Source organism: Leucoraja erinacea, chromosome 17 (genome assembly GCF_028641065.1).
Source record: "Leucoraja erinacea ecotype New England chromosome 17, Leri_hhj_1, whole genome shotgun sequence".
In the NCBI taxonomy this organism is placed as follows: domain Eukaryota; kingdom Metazoa; phylum Chordata; class Chondrichthyes; order Rajiformes; family Rajidae; genus Leucoraja; species Leucoraja erinaceus.
The window spans coordinates 15,436,005-15,456,776 of record NC_073393.1 but is presented as its reverse complement, the minus strand read 5'-3'; the positions used below and the strand labels follow the sequence as shown (position 1 = coordinate 15,456,776).

The following is a 20,772-nucleotide window of genomic DNA, read 5'->3' as shown; positions in this document are numbered from 1 at the left end:
CAACAGAGCTACCCCATCGCCTCTGCCCACCTGACTGTCTTTTCGATAGGAGGTATACGCTTGGATATTCAGTTCCCAGCCCTGGCCCTCTTGCAGCCATGTCCCTGTAATTCCCACAACATCATACTTGCCAATTTCTAACTGAGCCTCAAGCTCGTCCACTTTATTTCTTATACTTCGCGCATTCATATACAACACTTTGACCTCCGAATTCACTTCCCCCCTCGAACCGCTCGCAATTGGCCCTGACCTTACTCTTTTATCCCTTCTCGAAGTTTCCTTCCAATTAATTAGAGAATCTTTTGTAATTTTTCCTGTAGTTACTTCCCCTTCAACTCCATCTTTATACTCCCAATTTGTCAATCCCTCCCCCCCACTATTTAGTTTAAACCCAGACGTGTAGCCCTAGCAAACTTGCCTGCCAGAATGTCAGTGCCCCTCCAGTTAAGGTGTAACCCGCCCTTTTTGTACAGGTCACCCCTACCCCAGAAGAGATCCCAGTGGTCTATAAATCTAAATCCTTGCTCCCTGCACCAGCCCCTCAGCCACACATTCAGACCTCCTATCTCCCTGTTCCTGTCCCCACTAACACGAGGTACTGGAAGCAATCCAGAGATAACCACCCTAGAAGTCCGGCATTTCAGTCTTCTTCCTCTCTGAACTCATGTTGGAGAACCTCCTTCCCCTTCTTCTCGATGTCGTTTGTGCCTACGTGCACAACTACTGCTGGTTGTTCACCTTCTCTCTGTCTCAAGGATGTCACATGGCTTGTGACATCCTGAACCCTGGCACCAGGGAGGCACAGACCATCCTCGCGTCTCGTCTGCCACCACAGAATCTCCTGTCTGCTCCTTGGACAATGGAGTCACCCACCACTATGGCTCTGCCCGTCGCCGGTCGAGTCCAATCTCTAGGATTGGAGCCACCGACGTGTCTGCTGCTCAGACTGGAAGCATCGTCTCCCCCGACAGCTCCCAAGAGGGTTTACCTGTTTTCATTAGGCACAGCCACCTGGGTCTCCTGCACTCCCCGGTTACCACCTGTTCTCTCAGTCACACACCTTCGTTCTTCCCGTATTCTCGGCGTGACACGACTCCAAGAAGGGCCTTGGTCAGGAAGGTGACCAAGAACCCGATGGTCGCTCTGACAGAGCTCCAGAGTTTCTCTGTGGAGATGGGAGAAACTTCCAGAAGGAGAACTATATCTGCAGCAGTCCACCAATCAGGACTTTATGGTAGTGTGGCCAGACAGAAGCCACTCCTCAGTAAAAGGCACATGACAGTCGGCTTGGAGTTTGCTAAAAGCGTCACATCTAGTGGAAACCGGGCACCGCTCATCACCTGGCCAATACCATCCCTACGGTGAAGCATGGTGGTGGCAGCATCATGCTGTGCGGATGTTTTTCAATGGCAGGAACTGGGAGACTATTCAGGATTGAGGGAAAGATGAATGGAGCAAAGTACAGAGAGATCCTTGCTGAAAACCTGCTCCAGAGCGTTCTGGACCTCAGACTGGGGCGCATGTTCACCTTCCAACAGGACAATGACCCTAAGCACACAGCCAAGCCAATGCAGGAGTGGTTTCATGACAAATCTGTGAATGTCCTTGAGTGGCCCAGCCAGAGCCCGGACTTGAACCCGATCAAACATCTCTGGAGGAACCTGAAAATAGCTGTGCATCGATGCTCCTCATCCAACCTGACAGAGCCTGAGAGGATTTGCAGAGAAGAATGGGAGAAATAACCCAAGCTAGTAGTGTCATACCCAAGAAGAATTCTGGCTGTAATCGCTGCCAAAGGTGCCTCAACAAAGTACCTGTACTGACTGAGTAAAGGGTCTGAATACTTATGTGAATGTGATATTTCAGTTACTTATTTTTAATTTGCAAACATTTCTAAACACCCGCTTTCATTACTTTATTCTGGAGTATTGTGTGTAGATTAATGATAAAAAATGAATTTAATCCATTTTAAAATAAGGCTGTAATGTAACAAAATGTGGACAAAGTGAAGGGGTCTAAATACTTTCTGAATGCACTGTATGTCCCCTGTCTTAAAACTACCCAATGTCTTGGCCTTCACGGCTATCTGGCAATGAAGCCCACAGATTCACTACACTCTGGCTAAAGACATTCCTCATCTTTATTACGAAGGTACGTTCTTTTATTCTGTGGCTGTGCCCTCTGGTTATAGACTCTCGTTACTGGAAACATCCTTTCCATGTCCACTCTATCTACTCTGTTCATTATCTACTAGGTTTCAATAAGATCTCCCTCTCATCCTAAACTTCAGCGAGTGCAGGCCCAGAGTCTTAAAACGCTCCTCATATCTTAACCCAATCATTCCTGGGATCATTATTGTAAACCTCCTCTGGCCCCTCTCCAAATCCAGCACATTCTTCCTCCGCTATAGAGCCCAAAATTGCTCACAAGTGCCGAAAGTGGACACATCAACACCTGATAAAGCCTCAGCATTACATCTTTGCTTTTATTTAGCAATCCCAGCAAAATGAGGGTTAATAATGCATTTGACTTCTTTTCCGCTGATTCAGCTTGCAAATTAACCTTTTGGGACTCCTGCCCCAGCACTCCCAAGTCCCTTTGCACCTCCAATTTCTGAAAAGTAGTCTATGCCTTTATTTATTCTACCACAGCCCAACACCCGGACTTCCATCTGTATATATGTATATAGCGCCGCAGAATTGTGCACCTATCCCCCCCCCCTTCTCCCTTCTGTTTTTGTTTTCTGTTTCTTGTTTTTTGTACTAAATTATATGTATGCACTGAGTACGAGCAGCTTTTAATTTCATTGTACATGTATAGTGACAATAAATGGCATATCTATCTATCTATCAAGTGCCTCACTGTACACTTTACGATGCTTTATTCCATTTGCCATTTATTTTCCCACTCTCCCAATTTGTCCAGGTCTTTCTGCAGCCTCCTTGCTTGCTCAACTCTACCGATCCCATTCACTTATCTTCGTATTGTCTGCAAACTTAGTCACAAAGTCATCAATTACCTAAACCAGGTAATTAACATATAACGTGCAAAGTAGCGGACCCAACATAGACCCCCCGTTGAACATCTCAGTCACTGGAAGCCAACCAGAAAAGGCTCCCCTTGTTTCCACTCTTTGCATTCTGCAAGTCAGCCAATCTTCTATCCATGTTAGTACCTTGCCTCTACTACCATGGGGTCATATCTTGCTTAGCAGCCTCACATGTGGCACCTAAAGCCCTTCTCAAAATCCAAGCAAACAACATCCACTGACTCCTTTATTTATCCTGCTTGTTACCTCCTCAAAAAACCTCAACAGGTTTATCAGGCAAGATCTCTCCTCAACAAAGCAATACTGGCTTTGGCCTATTTTATAATGCCCTTCAAAGTACCCTGAAACCTCATCCTTAATAATGGACTCTAAAATTTTACCTACCATAGAAGTTAGACTAACTGGCACATAATTTAATTTATTTTGTATCGCTCCCTTCTTAAACAGTTAAGTCACGTTTGTGATTTTCTAGTCCTCTAGGACTGTTCCTGACTCTACTGATTTCAGAAAGATCACTATTAATCCCTCTGCAATCTCTACAGCTACCTCTTTCAGAACCATGGGGTGTAGTTCATCAGGTGCAGGTGACATATCCACCTTTAGATTTTTCAGTTTCCAAAGCAACTTCTCCCTCTGTAACAGCAACGGAACTCACTTCTGCTTCCCCCTGACTCTTGAATTTCTGGGACATTGCTGGTGTCTTCCACTGTGAAGACTTACGCAAAATACTTATTCAGTTCATCCGCCATTTCTTTGTTCCCAATTGCTATTCCTTCCAGCATAATTTCCATAATGTCCAATGTCCACTCTTTCCTCTCTTTTACTCTTTATATACAGTATCAGTAAACATTTTTGGTAGCCTCTTTTATTTATCCTCATTATTATTGGCTAGCCTACCTTCAAATTTCATCTTTTTTTGTTGCCTTCTGTTGGTTTTTAAAAGCTTCCCAATCCTCCAGCTTCCCATTAATCTTTGCCATGTGAAATGCCTTCTCTTTTGCTTTTATGCTATCTTTGACTTCCTTTGTCAGCCACGGTGGCCTCATTCTATCCTTGATATGTTTCTTCCTCTTTGGGATAGAAAGATCCTGTGCATTCTGAATTATTCCCATTGCTGCTCCACCGTCATTCCTGCTAGAGTTCCCTCCCAATCAACTTTGGCATGCTCCTCTCTCATGCCTCTAGAGTTACCTTTACTCAACAGTAATACTGAAACACCTGATTTCAGCTTCTCCTTCTCAAATTGCAGATTGAATTCTACCATATTATGATCACTGCCTCCTAGGGGTTCCTTCACCTTAACTTGCCTCATAGAGTTTGGTTCTTTGCGCAATACTAAATCCAGAATTGCCTTTTCTCTAGTTGGCTCGAACACAAACTGCTGTAAGAAGCCATATCATAGGCATTCTACACATTTCTTCTCTTGGGATCCAGTGCCAAACTATATCAGTATCTATTGAGAGAAGGAATAGGCGACGTTTCGGGGCGAGACCCTTCTTCAGACATCCCTTTGTCCGCAAATATCCAACACCAATCAACTTTTGCAAGTTCCTTTCTAATATTGGTTGTTCTTGCTCCAATTTAGAACATCAACTTGTGGACCAAGCCTTTCCTTTCATATATAATATTTTAAAGCTAAAAGAACTGTAGTTGTTGGTCCCAAAAGACTCACCCACAGAAACTTCAGTCATTTGCCCTGCCCAATTTCCTAAGAGTCGGTTAAGCTTTGCCCTGCCTTGTAGGGGTTTCTCATATTTCCTGAACACACTTGACAAATTCCACCCCATCTAAGCCTCTTGCACTTTTTAAAAGACATTTGGACAGATATATGGATAAAAAGTGTTGAAAGAGATATGGGCCAAATACAATCAATGAGACTGGCCCAATACAGACAAAGTGGACCGAAAGGCCAATTGCCATGTTGTATAAGCCCAGTGACTAAAATACTTAGCTTCTCCACTCTTTCATAATAACTGAACTGTTTCACCCCAAACAGCATTCTGGTGAACCTCCTCTGCACCCTTCTCAGCACTATCACATCCTTCATATATTTTGGTGATCTGAAATGCCAGCAGTTCTCCAACAGAGATCTGACAAATGTCTATAGCATCCCTACCTCAGTATTCAATGCCCTGAGTAATGAAATCAGTTTTCCTATGTCTTCCTACCAAGGTGTTTATCTGTATTGCAACCTTCAAGGATCTTTGGACTTCTACTCTGCAGTCCCTCAATACATGCCCTGGCCTCATTATCAATCTGAATTCTGGCAGAACCTCAGAATGATCCTGAAGCAAGGAGCCCGAGCATGATGGACATTCTGACAGGCACTGGTAAATTGTAGCAATCAGATCCCCCTGGCAGCATCTTGTTTTGTCAGGCTGGGTATATATGACACCTCAGACAGTAATATGTTTCCAGCTGGCAGGCTGTGACTATTGAATTTCCACCGAATTTCTGCTTGGGTCCCTGTTATTCACTATGTACATGGATGATTTGTCTAAATATCCAAGTTTACTGGTGAAACAAAACTACAGTATGGATTGGGAGTATGAAGAGGATGTAAAGAAGCTACAAGATAAAATAGACAATTGAGCAGGTGTGAACATGGCAAATGGAACATATGGGAAAATGTGAGATCCACTTTGAAGCACAGAACGGAAAAGGAGAGTATTTTTAAATGGTGACAGATTGGGAAATATTGATGTTCAAATGGATTTAGAGTCCTTGAACACGTCAGTGAAGGTTGACATGCAGGTAAGACAAATGATTTGAATGGAAAAAGGTTTATCGATCTTTATTATGAGAAGATTTGATTTTAATGATGTGTTACTGCAATTCAACAGGGTTTTGGTGAGAATGCACCTGCAGAATCAAAAACTGTTTTGGTTTGCTTACCTAAAACGTATATCTATGTCATGTTGGGAATGAAGCAAAGATTCAGCAGATAGCAGGTTTGAAAAAAAGGATCACAGTCTCAGAATGAGGGGTGACATTTTAGGACTGAGATGGAGAACATTTCTTCATCTATTTATGAACCTTTGGAATTTTCTAGCCTGGATGGTTTTGAAGGCACAATCATTGAATTGTGAATTTCCCTGAAAAGGGGATTAATAAAGTATTTATCTATCTATCTATCCATCTATCTATTGAGTTTGTTCAAAGCAGAAATCAAGGGATTTCTGGATAATAAGGGACACACGGAATATGGGGATAATACAGGAAGAGTAAACTGAGGTAGAAGATCAGCCATTATCTTGATGAATGATGAGGCAGGCTTGAAGGGTCAGGTGATCAATCTATGTGCCTAATGTGCCTATTTCAATATGTCAAGGATACTTACTCACCGTGTGTATTGGACTGTGAAGGGTTTCTCCTGGCTGATTCCATCCTGTGTGCAGGTATATTCTTGTGTGGGGCAACCTGTTGCTGTTTCTGATGGTTTTTGCTGTCGATCAGCATGGTTCTCCTCTCAGTCCTATCTTATTGCATCATAATCCATGGTAATGTTGCCGTGGATAACTGGAAACAGTTCAGAAGTGGTCACTTTAAAATTTGCAAACTAAACTGGAATGTTCATGAACACAATACCTATCAAAACACCATTTTCTCTGAAGTAACTCAGAACATAATTTTTCTTCAATATCTCTATTATTGTTTTGCTATCAGTTTTATGATTCACAGGTTACTGATGAATGATTTCATCTCAAAGTAGTCATAGACTCATCTAGCAGAGACATAGGCTCTTCAGCCCACTGTGTGCACATTGTCCTTCTAATACCCACCAATTCTACTACCCTTTTCCAACCAACAGCTGATAGCTTCTTGCCTATATTGTTCAGACTAGTTCTTGAGAGGATAATTTTGAGTTTCCTTTCTAAAACAATAATAGACCACGACAAAATATCTTGCATAATTATTCTGCCTCTGAAAAATCCATTGCGAGCTTTACAAAAACTGAATATTTTAAATTTACAAAAATAAATAGATCCATCCTTAAACTATTTTGCCATCTTTTTGTTCTTCCCTCCCATCTCCCTACTTGCCAAGGCCCCACATCCAGAGCATCTTCATCCAAAATGCACTTCTACCTTTGGAGACTTGGATATCAGTCCCCAACCCCATCTCTTGATTATCAATTTCTAAAATCCATGCACTTTTAGTTTAAATCAACAGCTCGACCAACAGCTGGAAAGAAGGAAAAATTTATTTTACGAGGAATATTTCATTTTGGGGAAATAAGAGCCTTTTAGCCAAGGAGTGGCGGTCAATGAAAAGGTGCTAATTAGTACGTTGCTTAGCTGCTAGAGGAACAAAAACACAGAATTAATCCAATAGTGACAAAGGTGGAAATCACATTAATATCAAGGATGATGGATACCTGGGCCTGGTACAGGAAGAGATAAGGTTGGCTTGGACTTTATTCCTTGGAACGTAGATGAATGCTCAGAGCATTTTTCCTGGAGTAGGGGAATTAAGAACGAGATGGTATATGTTCAAGGTGAGAGGAAAAAGATTTAATAGGATTCTGAGGGGGAACTTTTTCATACAAAGTATATGGACGAGCTGCCAGGGGATGTAGCTGAGGCAAGTACAATAACAACATTTGGACTGGTATATGAACAGGACAGGTTTAGGGGATATGGGCAAAATGTGAGTGAATGGGACTTAGCTTAGATGGGACATCTTGGTCAGCATGGATGAGTTGGGCCGATAGGCCTCTTTCCATGCTGTATCATTTATAATAATAGGTTGCATATCTTGAATAGAACAATAAAAAGAGAAGTAATTAATTTGTTTTAAAAAGAAAAAAATGAGGATTTAATTCAGATTCAGATTCAGATTCAGAGTCAGATTCAGATTCAACTTTAATTGTCATTGTCAGTGTACAGAACAGAGACAACAAAATGCAGTTAGCATCTCCCTGGAGAGCGACATAGAATATGATTTCAATAAATAAATCTATTTACATAAGATTATTTAAGAAAAACAACTTCCACTGGTTCTGCAATTCCAAAGAAAGGAACATAATACTGAAATGAGTCAAACTTATCAATCAAACTGGGAAAACCAATGTGTAGAAGGAATCTGTTCTAGTTTTCCAAAGTTAGGTATGGATTCTGGCATATTTGTAAATTCAAGACTGAGATCAAATGTGTTTGGATATCAAGAAATGTGCAATGAATGAGCTTGCATGATTCACAGCAAATAAAGATGCAACACAGACATTAAATTAACTGATTTGCAAAATCCAAGAGACAGAATGAGCTGTTACTGTACTGACATTTATGAAAGATTATTAGGAATAGGATTTAGTTGCATTTGGAAAAGCATTTTTTTTGTTAAAAATAATCAGTTTTTTGTTCGGGAAATCCTGTCTGACAAATTTGAGTGTTTCGATAATTGAACGAGGGCAAGGCAGTGGATGTAGTTTTCAGGGTCTTGAGTGCAGCACTTGACTAGATCCCTCATGGTTGGCTGGTCCAGAGTTTGTTACATGGGATCCACAGTGAGTTAGCAACCTGGTTCCAAAATGCCTTGGTTGTAGAAGACAGAGGTAGTTGCAGAGTGATATTTGTCTGACTGGAGGTACATGACCACTGCTGCATTCTGAAAGGTCAATGTTGGGACCTTTGTTGTACGTAATATATATTAATAATTTAGATTAAAATGTATGTGGTCTGGTTAGTAAAATTGCAGATGACACAGAAATTGGTGGAGTTGTGGATAGTGAGAATGGTTTGTCAAAAGCTACAGCAGTTGGAAAATTGGGTGAAGAAATGGCAGATGTAATTTACTGCAGACAAGTGTGAAGTTATGCATTTTTGGAGTTCAAATGAAAGAGAGATGTAGTAAATGGCATTCCTCTGTGAATAAGAGCACTTATCCACAGAGGAATCGAGGGTTGCAAGTCCAGAGTTCCTTGATAGTGGCAACATAAGTGAATAGGATGGTTAATAACGCATATGGCATGCTTGCCTTCATTGGTTGGGGCAATAATATCAAATTTGGAAAGTCAAGTTGCAACTGCAAAAAAGACGTTGATTTGGCCACATTCAGAGCATTATGTGCAGTTCCGCTCACCACATTAGTGGAAGGATGTGGAGGCTTTGGAGAGGGCACAGAGGAGATTCACCAGGATGCGGCCTGAATGCGGCCTGAGTAGGTTAACTTTAAGGTAAACTTGGTGCGTTTTCTCAGGCATGTCTGCAGAGACTGAGATGCGATATGAGGCAAGTATATAAAATTATGGGAGACATAGATAGGGTCTTTTTTGCACGATGGAAATGTCAAATCAGTAGCACAGTGACGCAGTGGTAGAGTTGCTGCCTTACAGCACCAGAGATCTGGGTTTGATTCTGACTATGGGTGCTGTTTGTATGGAGTTTGTACATTTTACTTCTGAACCATGTGGTGTTTTTTCAGGTTCTTCAGGTTCTCCGGTTTCCTCCCACACTCCAAAGACGTGCGTGTGTTTGTAGGCTAATTCCTGATTCCTAATTTCTAAATCCTGATCCTCACCTACAAAGCCCTCCACCATCTGGCCCCCCCATATCTCACTGACCTCCTCTCTCCCTACCAACCCTCACGGTCTCCTCTCCATCCACAAGTCCAACCTCCGCAGTTTAGGGGACAGAGCCTTCTCCAGGGCAGCTCCCAGGCTCTGGAACTCCCTCCCCCAACTGATCCGCAATTCCATGTCCCTCACCATCTTCCAGTCCCACCTCAAGACCCATCTCTTCACCTCTGCCTATCCTTAGCCCCACGTCCCCCTCCCTTTTCATCTCTGCATTAATTGCCTTATTATTGTGTTTTGTATTGAATTCTGCCTTTACTTTGTGTACTAGTCATGTCTCTACTATTTATTTCATTCCCCTTACATGTTTTTCCTCTACCTGCAAAATTTTTGTAAGGTGTCCTTGAGACTCTTGAAAGGTGCCCATAAATAAAAAATTATTATTATTATTATTATTAATTGGCTTCTATGAATTGTCCCTAGTGTGTAGGATAGAACTAGTGTATGGGTGATTGCTGGTCGGTGCGTACTCGGTGGGCCAAAGGGCCTGTTTCCACACTGTATATCTAAACTAAACTAAGGATTCAAGCTAAGGTGAGAAGGAGAAAAATTAAAGCAGATTTTCAAGGGAAGTTTTCCATTTTTACAGGGAACAGCAGGTGCCTGCAACACACTACTGGGGTGTTGAAAGAGGCAAATAAGATAGCAATGTTTAAGAGGCATTCAGAGGGAGTCGTGAACAGGCAGAATATACAGGGGTACAGACTTTGTGCAGGAGGATGGAATTAATTTAGATTGACATCAGACAATGTGGGTAGAAGGGCTCTGTTCCTCTGTTCTAATCCCATGTGCTAAGGCATTAGTTTAGTAAATCAGGCATTGTGCAAAACAGACTAAAAACATATTTATGTTGAAGCTTTTGTAATGCTGTTTCTTTTATTCTTTTGGTAGAAGTACACTTCTCTGGCCATGCCATCAGACATTTCAAACCACCCTCTGAAAGGTTGGTAAGGATTATTTCCCTTTTCCTCTTCTATTTGATTTTGTTTTTGGCAATTACATTATATGAAAGAACATGCTCTCAAAACTGACCAGATATTCATTTAATTCAAGTTCTCCTAGTAAAAAAAGTGTGGAAAGGAAATCCTCGTTGGATTATTCAATGAAACAAGTGGATTATCCAATGAAACAAATGGATTATCCAATGAAAGAAATAAACCAGGAAATTATGAGGACATTTCCTCAGAGGAAACCGCCTCAGAAGCAATCCAATTCACAACACAGCCCAGGTCCGTGGATGGAACCAAGGAAAGCAAGTAATATTCCATTAATTTGTGGTATTAAACTGTTGTCATTTATTTCATTTCTTCTCTTATTTAATGAGATTTTCTTTTCTTAGGTCAAAATTCTGCTTCATCAATGGGTGAGCATATTCTGTTTTTACACCATGTGCTTCTTTAGTATTTGACATTATATATAGCTTACTTTTTCCAAAAATACAGTAGATCAAGGGGGACCCGTTGGATCACGTCCCTTTAACGCACGGTTGCGGGAGTGGGGCCTGCAGCATCACACGCACACTAACCACCCCCCAAACACACAGGGGGAGGGGGGGTAAGGGGGGAGGGAAGTGGAGGTGAGAGGGGAGGAGGGGGAGAGGGGGGGTAGGGGGGGAGAGAGTGGGGAGAGTGGGGGGGGGGGGGGGGGTAGAGGGGAGGAGGGGAGGGGGGAGGGGGGGGGGGGGGGAGGGGGAGAGAGAGAGAGGGGGAGGTGAGTGGAATGGGGAGCGGGCAGAGGAGGGGGGGGGCAGAGGGGGGAGAGAGTGTGGGGTATAGGTGGGGGGGGGGGGGGGGGGGAGAGGGGAGGGGTCTGTTATCTTTTTTTTTCATTTCCTCTCTTATTTAATGAGATTTTCTTAGGTCAAAACTCTGCTTCATCATTGGGTGAGTATATTCCGGTTTTACACTGTGTGCTTGAGTTTTTGTAGTATTTGTAGTATTTGACAATATATATAGCTTATCTTTTAAAAAAGACACTAGACCAAGGGGGACCCAAGGAGGTTGGATCCCGTACTGTCAACCTGTGGTGCGCGGGGGGGGGGGGGGTGCATCGGCATCACACACTACACTAACACCCCAAAACCCAAACACACAAGGGAGGGGGAGGGGGAGGGGGGATGGGAGAGGGGGGGGGGGGGGGGGGGGGGGGGGGAGGGGAGAGGGGAGCAGAGGGGAGGGGGGAGAGAGGGGGGGGAGAGAGGGAGGGGGAGGGGGAGAGAGAGGGGGGAGAGAGGGGGGGGGGGGGGAGGGAGGGAGAGGGAGAGAAGGGAGAGAGGGGGAGGGGAGAGAGAGAAGGGGGGAGGGGGGAGATTGAGAGGGAGAGGGGAGAGAGAGAGAGGGGAGGGGAGAGGAGAGGAGAGAGGAGAGAGAGGAGAGAGGGAGGAGAGAGGAGAGGAGGAGAGAGAGGAGGGGGAGAGGGGAGAGAGGAGAGGAGAGGAGGAGAGAGGAGGGGGGAGAGCGAGGGGGGAAAGGGGGGTGAAGAGAGAGAGGAGGGGGAGAGAGAGAGAGGGAGAGGGAGAGAGAGGAGGGGGAGAGAGAGAGATAGAGAGGGAGAGAGAGGGAGTGGGGAGAGAGGAGGTACGGAGAGCGGGGGAGAGAGGAGGGGGGGGTAGTGAATAGGCGGGTAGAGGGGTAAGGGAGGGGGAGCGGGAGGGGTGTGACTTAACTCGCTGTGCAGGCCGCGAGGAGAAAGTTCTTCAAAAGTAAGCCAGGAAGCTCGTGAGTGCTCGTGAGCGCCAGTGACCTGCGGTGACCTGCGGTGACCTCGAGATCTGCAGAACAGAGCCCACATGCATGTTCTTTCTGCGCCGTTAGAAGATGTAACTCGTGGAAATCAGTGCCCCTGTACATTGACAGCAGCTGCTTTAATCCAAAGCCGGGGGGGGGCACAAGCCAGGTGGGCCACGAGCAAAGACATTGTGACGGCATCAGCTGGCCAGCAGTTAGATTTGAAAAAAATGTCAGATTGGTGAACAATTTTAGGAGAAAACTCAGGAAATAATGAATCAAATTTACAGATGAGGGGATTTTTGATCTCTACCGGAATATTTAAAATTTCACCGTTTCCGCATCGGGTTTTCGAGGAGATGTGAATCAAAGTCGAAATCACACAGGCACACACACACACACACACACACACACACACACACACACACACACACACACACACACACACACACACACACACACACACACACACACACACACACACACACACACACACACACACACACACACACACACACACACACACACACCGACACAATATGTAGTGCCAATATTGTTTTCTTTGGTTTGCATTGAATTTATCTTTCTTGGGATGATTAGGACATTACCATCTATCATATCTATATTACTAAAAGTCTGATCTTGACCACTTCCTGTTATTCTGCATATTGATTATAGAAAAACGCTGTCCCTTACGGCTGTGATCTTTGGCCATCTTACTCAGAGTCTCCCGCCGCTGCGCAGAACAAGAGGATTTTTCCCATCGATGAAAAATAAAAGAGTTATTAGTGTTTAAAAAATGTTGAGATTCTCTCTCCTGTCAATCACGCTGAAGGCCACGCCCCTTCTGGTGGGAGGAGGAGGGACTATAAAACCCTGAAGTGTGAGCGTGGCTCAGTCTCTGCAAGATGGAGGAGGGAGAGGTCACGACTCGCTCTTTAGTGGCTTTGAACCCTGCTTGAAATGGCATGAAACTGCACTTGAGTTTGGTTGCCTTGCACCCTGCTTGAAATGGTAGGAAACTGCACTTGAATTTGGTGGCCTTGCACCCTGCTTGAAGTGGTATGAAACTGCACTTGAATTTGGTGGCCTTGCACCCTGCTTGAAATGGTAGGAAACTGCACTTGAATTTGGTGGCCTTGCACCCTGCTTGAAGTGGTAAGAAACTGCACTTAAATTTGGTGGCCTTGCAACCTGCTTGAAATGGAATTTCAAGGAATAGTCATGAGTCAACTGCCAGCCCACCAGCCGTGAGTGAGCTGCCAGCACAACAGGCTTGAGTGACTGAGCGGCAAGCCCAAGAATCCATTCGGCCCACAATGTCCATACTCGCCCTCTGGAAACCAGTCCCTTCAGCCCGCAACACCCATACTAGCGCCACGCCCCCCCCCCCCCCCCCCCCCCCCCCCCCCCACCCCCCCCCCCCTGTGTGTGTGTGTGTGTGTGTGTGTGTGTGTGTGTGTGTGTGTGTGTGTGTGTGTGTGTGTGTGTGTGTGTGTGTTCTCGCCTTTGAATCACATCTCCTCGAAAACCAGCTGCTGAAACAGGGACATTTTTACATATTTCAGTTGAGATTTACCTTATGATTTCAAAAATCCACTCCTCTGTAAATTTGGTTAATTATTTCCCAAGTCTTTTACTAAAATTGTTCACCAATCTGACTTTTTTTTCAAATATAACTGCTGGCCAGCTGCTGACGTCACAATAACAGTGACATTTTTTTATATTCTGGTAGAAATTTACCTTATAATTTCAAAAAATCCACTCCTCTGTAAATTTGGTTAATTATGCTATGAGGATGCAAGGTGACTTGGACAGGTTGGGTGAGTGGGCAGCTGCATGGCAGTTGGAGTTTAACGTGGATAAATGTGAGGTTATCCACTTTGGTGACAAAAACAGGAAGGCAGATTATTATCTAACTGGTGTCCAATTGGGAAAAGGAGAAGTACAATGGGATCTGGGGGTCCTTGCTCATCAGTCACTGAATGTAAGCATGCAGGTACAGCAGGTCCCCCTTGGTCTAGTTTTCTATAATATTGTAAGATGTACAGATGTTAGTTCAGATCTATATCACAGTACAGAAACTTCAATGTATATTATTATTTTGAAACACTAACTGGTAAATAAAGGTAACACCGCATCAAGAATTTATGATACAATTTTTCTTAAAAAACTGAAACATCTTTAAAAAGAAAAAAGTTTATCAGAAATATTTATTGATGTGGAGGTTTTGGCATAATCTGAATGAATAGTCTGCAGCATTTGCATATTATAAATCAAGAAAGGCAGGAAACTCCAAGGAGCTCTAAATTGTAACCTTTTTGGGATTGCAGGTAATGTATGCAATCCACCAACTCAAGGGGTTCAAGTTAATCCACTTGGTAAGTAGTTCCGTCAACTGATACAGTGAGGTCATGTCATTATGCAATGAAGTGAGGTAGGTATCGACACCATCTGTGACATTGTCTCCACCCAGGGGTGTTAAGGGCTTCTGAACTTTTTGTTTTTAACAGTTAATAGAAGGCAATTTGAGGAGGCTTGACCCTGTTGATGTTGTGACACATTACCACAGAATAAAAACATGTTTTTACCGGTAAATTGTTTCTGGAGTGGCGATTTAAAATAATAAATATAATTGACACCTTTTAGCCAATTCTATGGAATTGAAATTTGCATAAAATGTATAAGAATAGACAATAGACAATAGACAATAGACAACAGGTGCAGGAGTAGGCCATTCGGCCCTTCGAGCCAGCACCGCCATTCAATGTGATCATGGCTGATCATCCCCAATCAGTATCCCGTTCCTGCCTTCTCCCCATATCCCCTGACTCTGCTATTTTTAAGAGCCCTATCGAGCTCTCTCTTGAAAGTATCCAAAGAACCCGCCTCCACCGCCCTCTAATGCAGAGAATTCCACAGAGTCACCACTCTCTGTGAGAAAAAGTGTTTCCTCGTTTCCGTTCTAAATGGCTTACTCCTTATCTTAAACTGTGGCCCCTGGTTCTGGACGCCCCCAACATCGGGAACATGTTTCCTGCCTCTAGCGTGTCCAAACCCTTAACAATCTTTTATGTTTCAATGAGATGCCCTCTCATCCTTCTAAACTCCAGAGTGTACAAGCCCAGCTGCTTGCTCCATTCTCTCAGCATATGACAGTCCCGGGAATTAACCTTGTAAACCTACGCTGCACTCCCTCAATAGCAAGAATGTCCTTCCTCAAATCTGGTTTCAGTTATTTTACCTTTTAGCGTAAGATATTTTTTTACTTTTGCATTTGTTTTTTATTGAATAATGCCCTCTAAACAGGGCTCCCGGAGTTATGAACGGCTGACATCGACATCCCATACATATGAATGAGTTTGCATTAATATTATTAAATTCAAATGAGAGTTTACCTGTAACCTCCCTGCATAACCATAAGATACTGCATTGTCTCTTAAGAACATAGGCTACCAGTTTCACCATAGGAGGCCACTTAAGAGAGTCGCTTTGGAAATTAAACAAAAAAAAAAATCCTTTGAATAGCAAATAATCTATTAAACAATCGAACATACATTGAAACTTCAAGTCCATTCAAATCATCCATTGAGCATGGGACATCCTGATTCTGGAGCTAGATGGGGGGGAGACAAATGTTCATGTGAATTGTCTCTCATCAACACCATTCATCACAATACTGTGGTGGTATGGTTACTGTACTGACTGATGTGTATTTTCTGACATGGACAATATCGACTTATGTGGAACGGTCTGTGTGCTCCTGCAATATAGAAAATGAATGTTGGTTAACCAAGTGTCCCATGATGAAAGTAAGAGTGCATTTGCTCTACTCTCACGTATGAAGAATGAGAGACAATGTCATTGAACAGATAAGATTCCAAGAGTGATTAAATGGGTAAACTCTACTTCTTCTGACTTAAGACTCCAGAACTGACAGCATATTTCACAATTAAGGGTTAGGAGGAGGAAAATGTAATCATGCCAAGTGTTGATCTTTGCAATATTCCATCATGCTGGCTTTTGTATGCTCATTCACTGTGTGCATACAAGGCTGGCATTTATATTGATATTGATGAAAATAGGATAGGAAAGTGGACAATACAACAGAATGAATGACAAAGTAGACTTGAGATACCTTTTGACTTTTGGTGGCCGATTAGGAAAAGGGGAGATGCAACGAGACCTGGGTGTCATGGTACACCAGTCATTGAAAGTAGGCATGCAGGTGCAGCAGGCAGTGAAGAAAGCGAATGGTATGTTAGCATTCATAGCAAAAGGATTTGAGTATAGGAGCAGGGAGGTTCTACTGCAGTTGTACAGGGTCTTGGTGAGACCACACCTGGAGTATTGCGTACAGTTGTGGTCTCCAAATCTGAGGAAGGACATTATTGCCATAGAGGGAGTGCAGAGAAGGTTCACTAGACTGATTCCTGGGATGTCAGAACTTTCATATGAGGAAAGACTGGATAGACTTGGCTTGTACTCGCTAGAATTTAGGAGATTGAGGTGGGATCTTATAGAAACTTACAAAATTTCTAAGGGGTTGGACAGGCTAGATGCAGGAAGATTGTTCCGGATGTTGGGGAAGTCCAGGACAAGGGGTCACAGCTTCAGGATAGAGGGGAAATCCTTTAGGACCAAGATGAGAAAAACATTTTTCACACAGAGAGTGGTGAATCTCTGGAACTCTCCGCCACAGAAGGTAGTTGAAGCCAGTTCATTGGCTATATTTAAGAGGGAGTTAGATGTGGCCCTTGTGGCTAAAGGGATCAGGGGGTATGGAGAGAAGGCAGGTACGGGATACTGAGTTGGATGATCAGCCATGATCATATTGAATGGCGGTGCAGGCTCGAAGGGCCGAATGGCCTACTCCTGCACCTATGTTCTATGTTTCTATGTTTCTATGACTTACTCCTGCATACAATCTTGTGATTATCTCTCTTAACCCATTTTCAGATGTTAGCCAATTTCTTCCCAGTAATGCTTATCTTTGAATTTGGATTACTGAGATAGACCTGTCACAGAGTCCACTTTTTCAGTTACTTTTAAATAATAGAGTATTTGAGCTACTCAGCAGGTTAGTCTGTTTCCTTGGGAAGAGAAGCAGAGTTCATGTTTCAGATTGATAACCTTTTTGCGATATATTACCTTCCAGATGAAAAATTACAATCTGAAATATTAACTTTCTCTTTCTATAGATGCTCGCTGACCTGCTGAATATATCTAAAATTTCATATTTCCAACCTGTAGTTTTAGTTTACTTTGTAGCAACTGTGACTGATTATATTACAACAAAATGAGTTGGCATATTCTTTGGATAATTCTGTATTGCTCAAATGCATAATTCAAAGCAACTGTACAATGTTAAGATTTCATTTTTGAAGTCTTCTCTCAAATCAGATTAGTATAGCTATTTTATCTCAAATGATATAACACTCTAGAACTCTATGCAATGACACAAACACTCATAGATTGCAGCAAGGCTTGCGCGCTATAAGGGACTACAAAGCGAAGATGGGCAGTATCAATGGCAATCGATCCCTCAAACTCAATGCATTATATGCCTGCTTAGAACAGAAGGTCAGTGGAGGAATGTCACCTGTCTCACCAGTCTAGTGTGTGCCTGTACCAACAGTTACTGTGGCAGTCGTACGATCGGCCTTCTTGAGAGTGAATCCGCCTGGGAGATATGTCTATCTTCATACCCGCCAGTACCTCCAGCACTTCTGAGATCGTAATACTGACTGCTCTCAAGCCACTTCCAGTGACTACCCCAAATTCCGCTGTCCTCCTGTCTTTCTCCACGGTAAAAATGGAGGAGAAATACTCCTGGAGGACCCTGCTCATCTCTTGTGGCTCCACGCACATTAGACTGCTTTGATTCATTAAGGGTCCCACTCTCTCTCAGGGAATTATAGACCAGTTAGCCTGACATTGGCGGTGGGGAAGATGCTGGAGTCAATAATAAAAGATGAAATAGCAACACATTTGGATAGCAGTAGCAGGATGGGTCCGAGTCAGCATGGATTTACGAAGAGGAAATCATGCTTGATTAATCTACTGGAAATTTTTGAGGATGTAGCCAGGATAATGGATAAGGTAGAGCCCAGTGGATATATTGTACCTGGACTTTCAGAAAGCATTTGATAAGGTCCCACATAGGAGATTAGTGGGCAAAATTAGAGCACATGGTATTGGGGGTAGGGTGCTGACATGGATAGAAAATTGGTTGGTAGACAGGAAACAAAGGGTAGGAATTAACGGGTCCCTTTCAGAATGGCAGGCAGTGACTAGTAGAGTACCGCAAAGCTCAGTGCTGGGACCGCAGCTATTTACAATATATATTAATGATTTGGATGAAGGGTAACATTAGCAAATTTGCAGATGACCCGAAGCTGGGTGGCAGTGTGAACCCAAGCCATCACAGGGAGAACGCACAGCACCCGTAGTTAGGGACGAACCCAGGTCTCTGGCACTGTAAGACAACAACGATACCACTGCGCTACTTGGGATAAAAGTACCCAAATTGCTTTAAATTCTTCTGGCAATTATAGTCTTAGCTAGACAGACAGATAGACAAAGAGAGAGGGAGATAGAAAGATGTGCCTGGAATCCATAATAAAAGAAATGCAGTGCGTTTTGTTGACACAATTTACTTCACGTTCAGTGAGTGGCAAGAAGTTGCAGCGTATGATATGTTTCCAGTCATTAAAAAAATAGCTGATATAAATAGATGAAACAATTTAAGTCTGCATCTTGAATGGAAAACAGAATCAATACTTCCTTTGGTGTTTAAGATTCTGATCAAAGATATTAAATCTGCTAGATAAAAAGAATAAGTGTCATAGATTATAATTGTGCACAACTTGCTGGTTAAAATATTAAATCATTGGTAGTCTGAGATATACTGTGTTGATAATTGTTTCCTTTGTTTGCGCGTAATAACTCTGATTCTTCTAGAAAGTCGCAGTTGTAAAATTAGTTTCAATTTGTGAATGATTTAAATTATTAAAAATTATTGTCTTATCTCCACAGCAGGTTTCTAAACATCTATATTTTCAGTCTTCATTATGAGAGACCTTGGGAGGGAATATAGTCAATGCCTATAATACTTCTTCTATAAATGACCCATCAGCCGTAGCATGGATGCTGTGCTGAAACCCCGTATACTACATTTCAGTAGATTTGGTGGAATCCTGAGTGGCAACATCCTGGCAAATTGAGAAGGAGACCTGGTGAGCAGTTTAGCTAGTATGGCAAGTCAAAAAGATAAATGGGCTGGATATAAAATGGGTTGCCATTACATCTTGTTCAAACCCCCTTTTGTGGCATGATAATTAAGTCCACCAAACTGAGCTTTGCCACAGGTTTCATACAAAGCCAAGATGTTGAGATGCAGGGCAGCTTCATATATTTTGGCAGGTTCTTCCAGTATAACCTCCTTAAATTTAATGTCCTAGCCAGAGAATTTGCTCAAAGTTACACGGTAAACAATGATCACAGCAGACAATAGCTGGTCCTTCATAACTAAAGAAACTCAGATAATGCAAAGCAAAAAGAAAGCAATATTTCAAAACCTATGGCCAATTAAACATTCCTGTGATATCATACAATGATGTTTCATGCCAAAGAAAACTAATAACATTGACTCAATTCATTATGATTGACTGAATTCAGTTAATGAGCAGGTTAGTTATCTAGCTAAAGGACACAAAGTGCTGGAGTAAATCACCAGATCAGGAGGCATCTCTGGAAAACATACACAGCTGATTTGTCAGGTTAAGACCCTTCGTCAGACTGATTGTAGGGGGGGTGAAGAAAGTTAGAAAAGGGGAGAAGAGGGATAAAGCATGGCAGATAATAGGTTGATACAGGTGAGGTGTTATTCTTGTTCAAGAAGGAACTGCAGATGCTGGAAGATCGAAGGTACACAAAAATGCTGGAGAAACTCAGCGGGTGCAGCAGCACCTATGGAGCGAAGGAAATAGGTGACCTTTCGGGCCGAAACCCTTCTTCAGACTGAAGAGGGGTTTTGGCCCGAAAGGTCACCTATCTCCTTCGCTCCATAGATGCTGCTGCACCCGCTGAGTTTCTCCAGCATTTTTGTGTACCTTCTGAGGTGTTATTCTTGATAGGCAAATGGTTTGAAGTTGCAGATTGTAAAGCCAGAGGGAGGAAAGTAGCAGGGGAAGGAAGGGCGGAAGAGAGAGGGTGTAGGGAGGGGGGGGGGGGGGGGAGGGGGGGGAAAAGGGGGGAAGAGTTAGTTAGGGGTTACCTAAAATTGGAGAATTCAATGTTCACACCAATGGATTGTAAGTTACTCAAGCAGAATATGAGGCGTTGTCCTCTAGTTTGCATTCGGCCTCACTTTGGCAATGGAGGAGGCCCAGGGCAGAAAAGTCAGTGTGGGAATGGGAACT

At 43.1% G+C, this 20,772-nt stretch overlaps 1 protein-coding gene across 1 annotated transcript in view; it reads left to right on the top strand.

The window, feature by feature from the left end:
* LOC129705192 (uncharacterized) overlaps positions 1-20,772 on the top strand; it is a 47,124-nt gene that overhangs the window by 15,142 nt on the left and 11,210 nt on the right. The window contains exons 2-6 of the mRNA XM_055648653.1: positions 10,515-10,566; positions 10,677-10,879; positions 10,963-10,986; positions 11,483-11,506; positions 14,683-14,730. Coding sequence (XP_055504628.1) covers positions 10,515-10,566; positions 10,677-10,879; positions 10,963-10,986; positions 11,483-11,506; positions 14,683-14,730 — 351 coding nt within the window. The remainder of the gene's footprint in view (positions 1-10,514; positions 10,567-10,676; positions 10,880-10,962; positions 10,987-11,482; positions 11,507-14,682; positions 14,731-20,772) is intronic.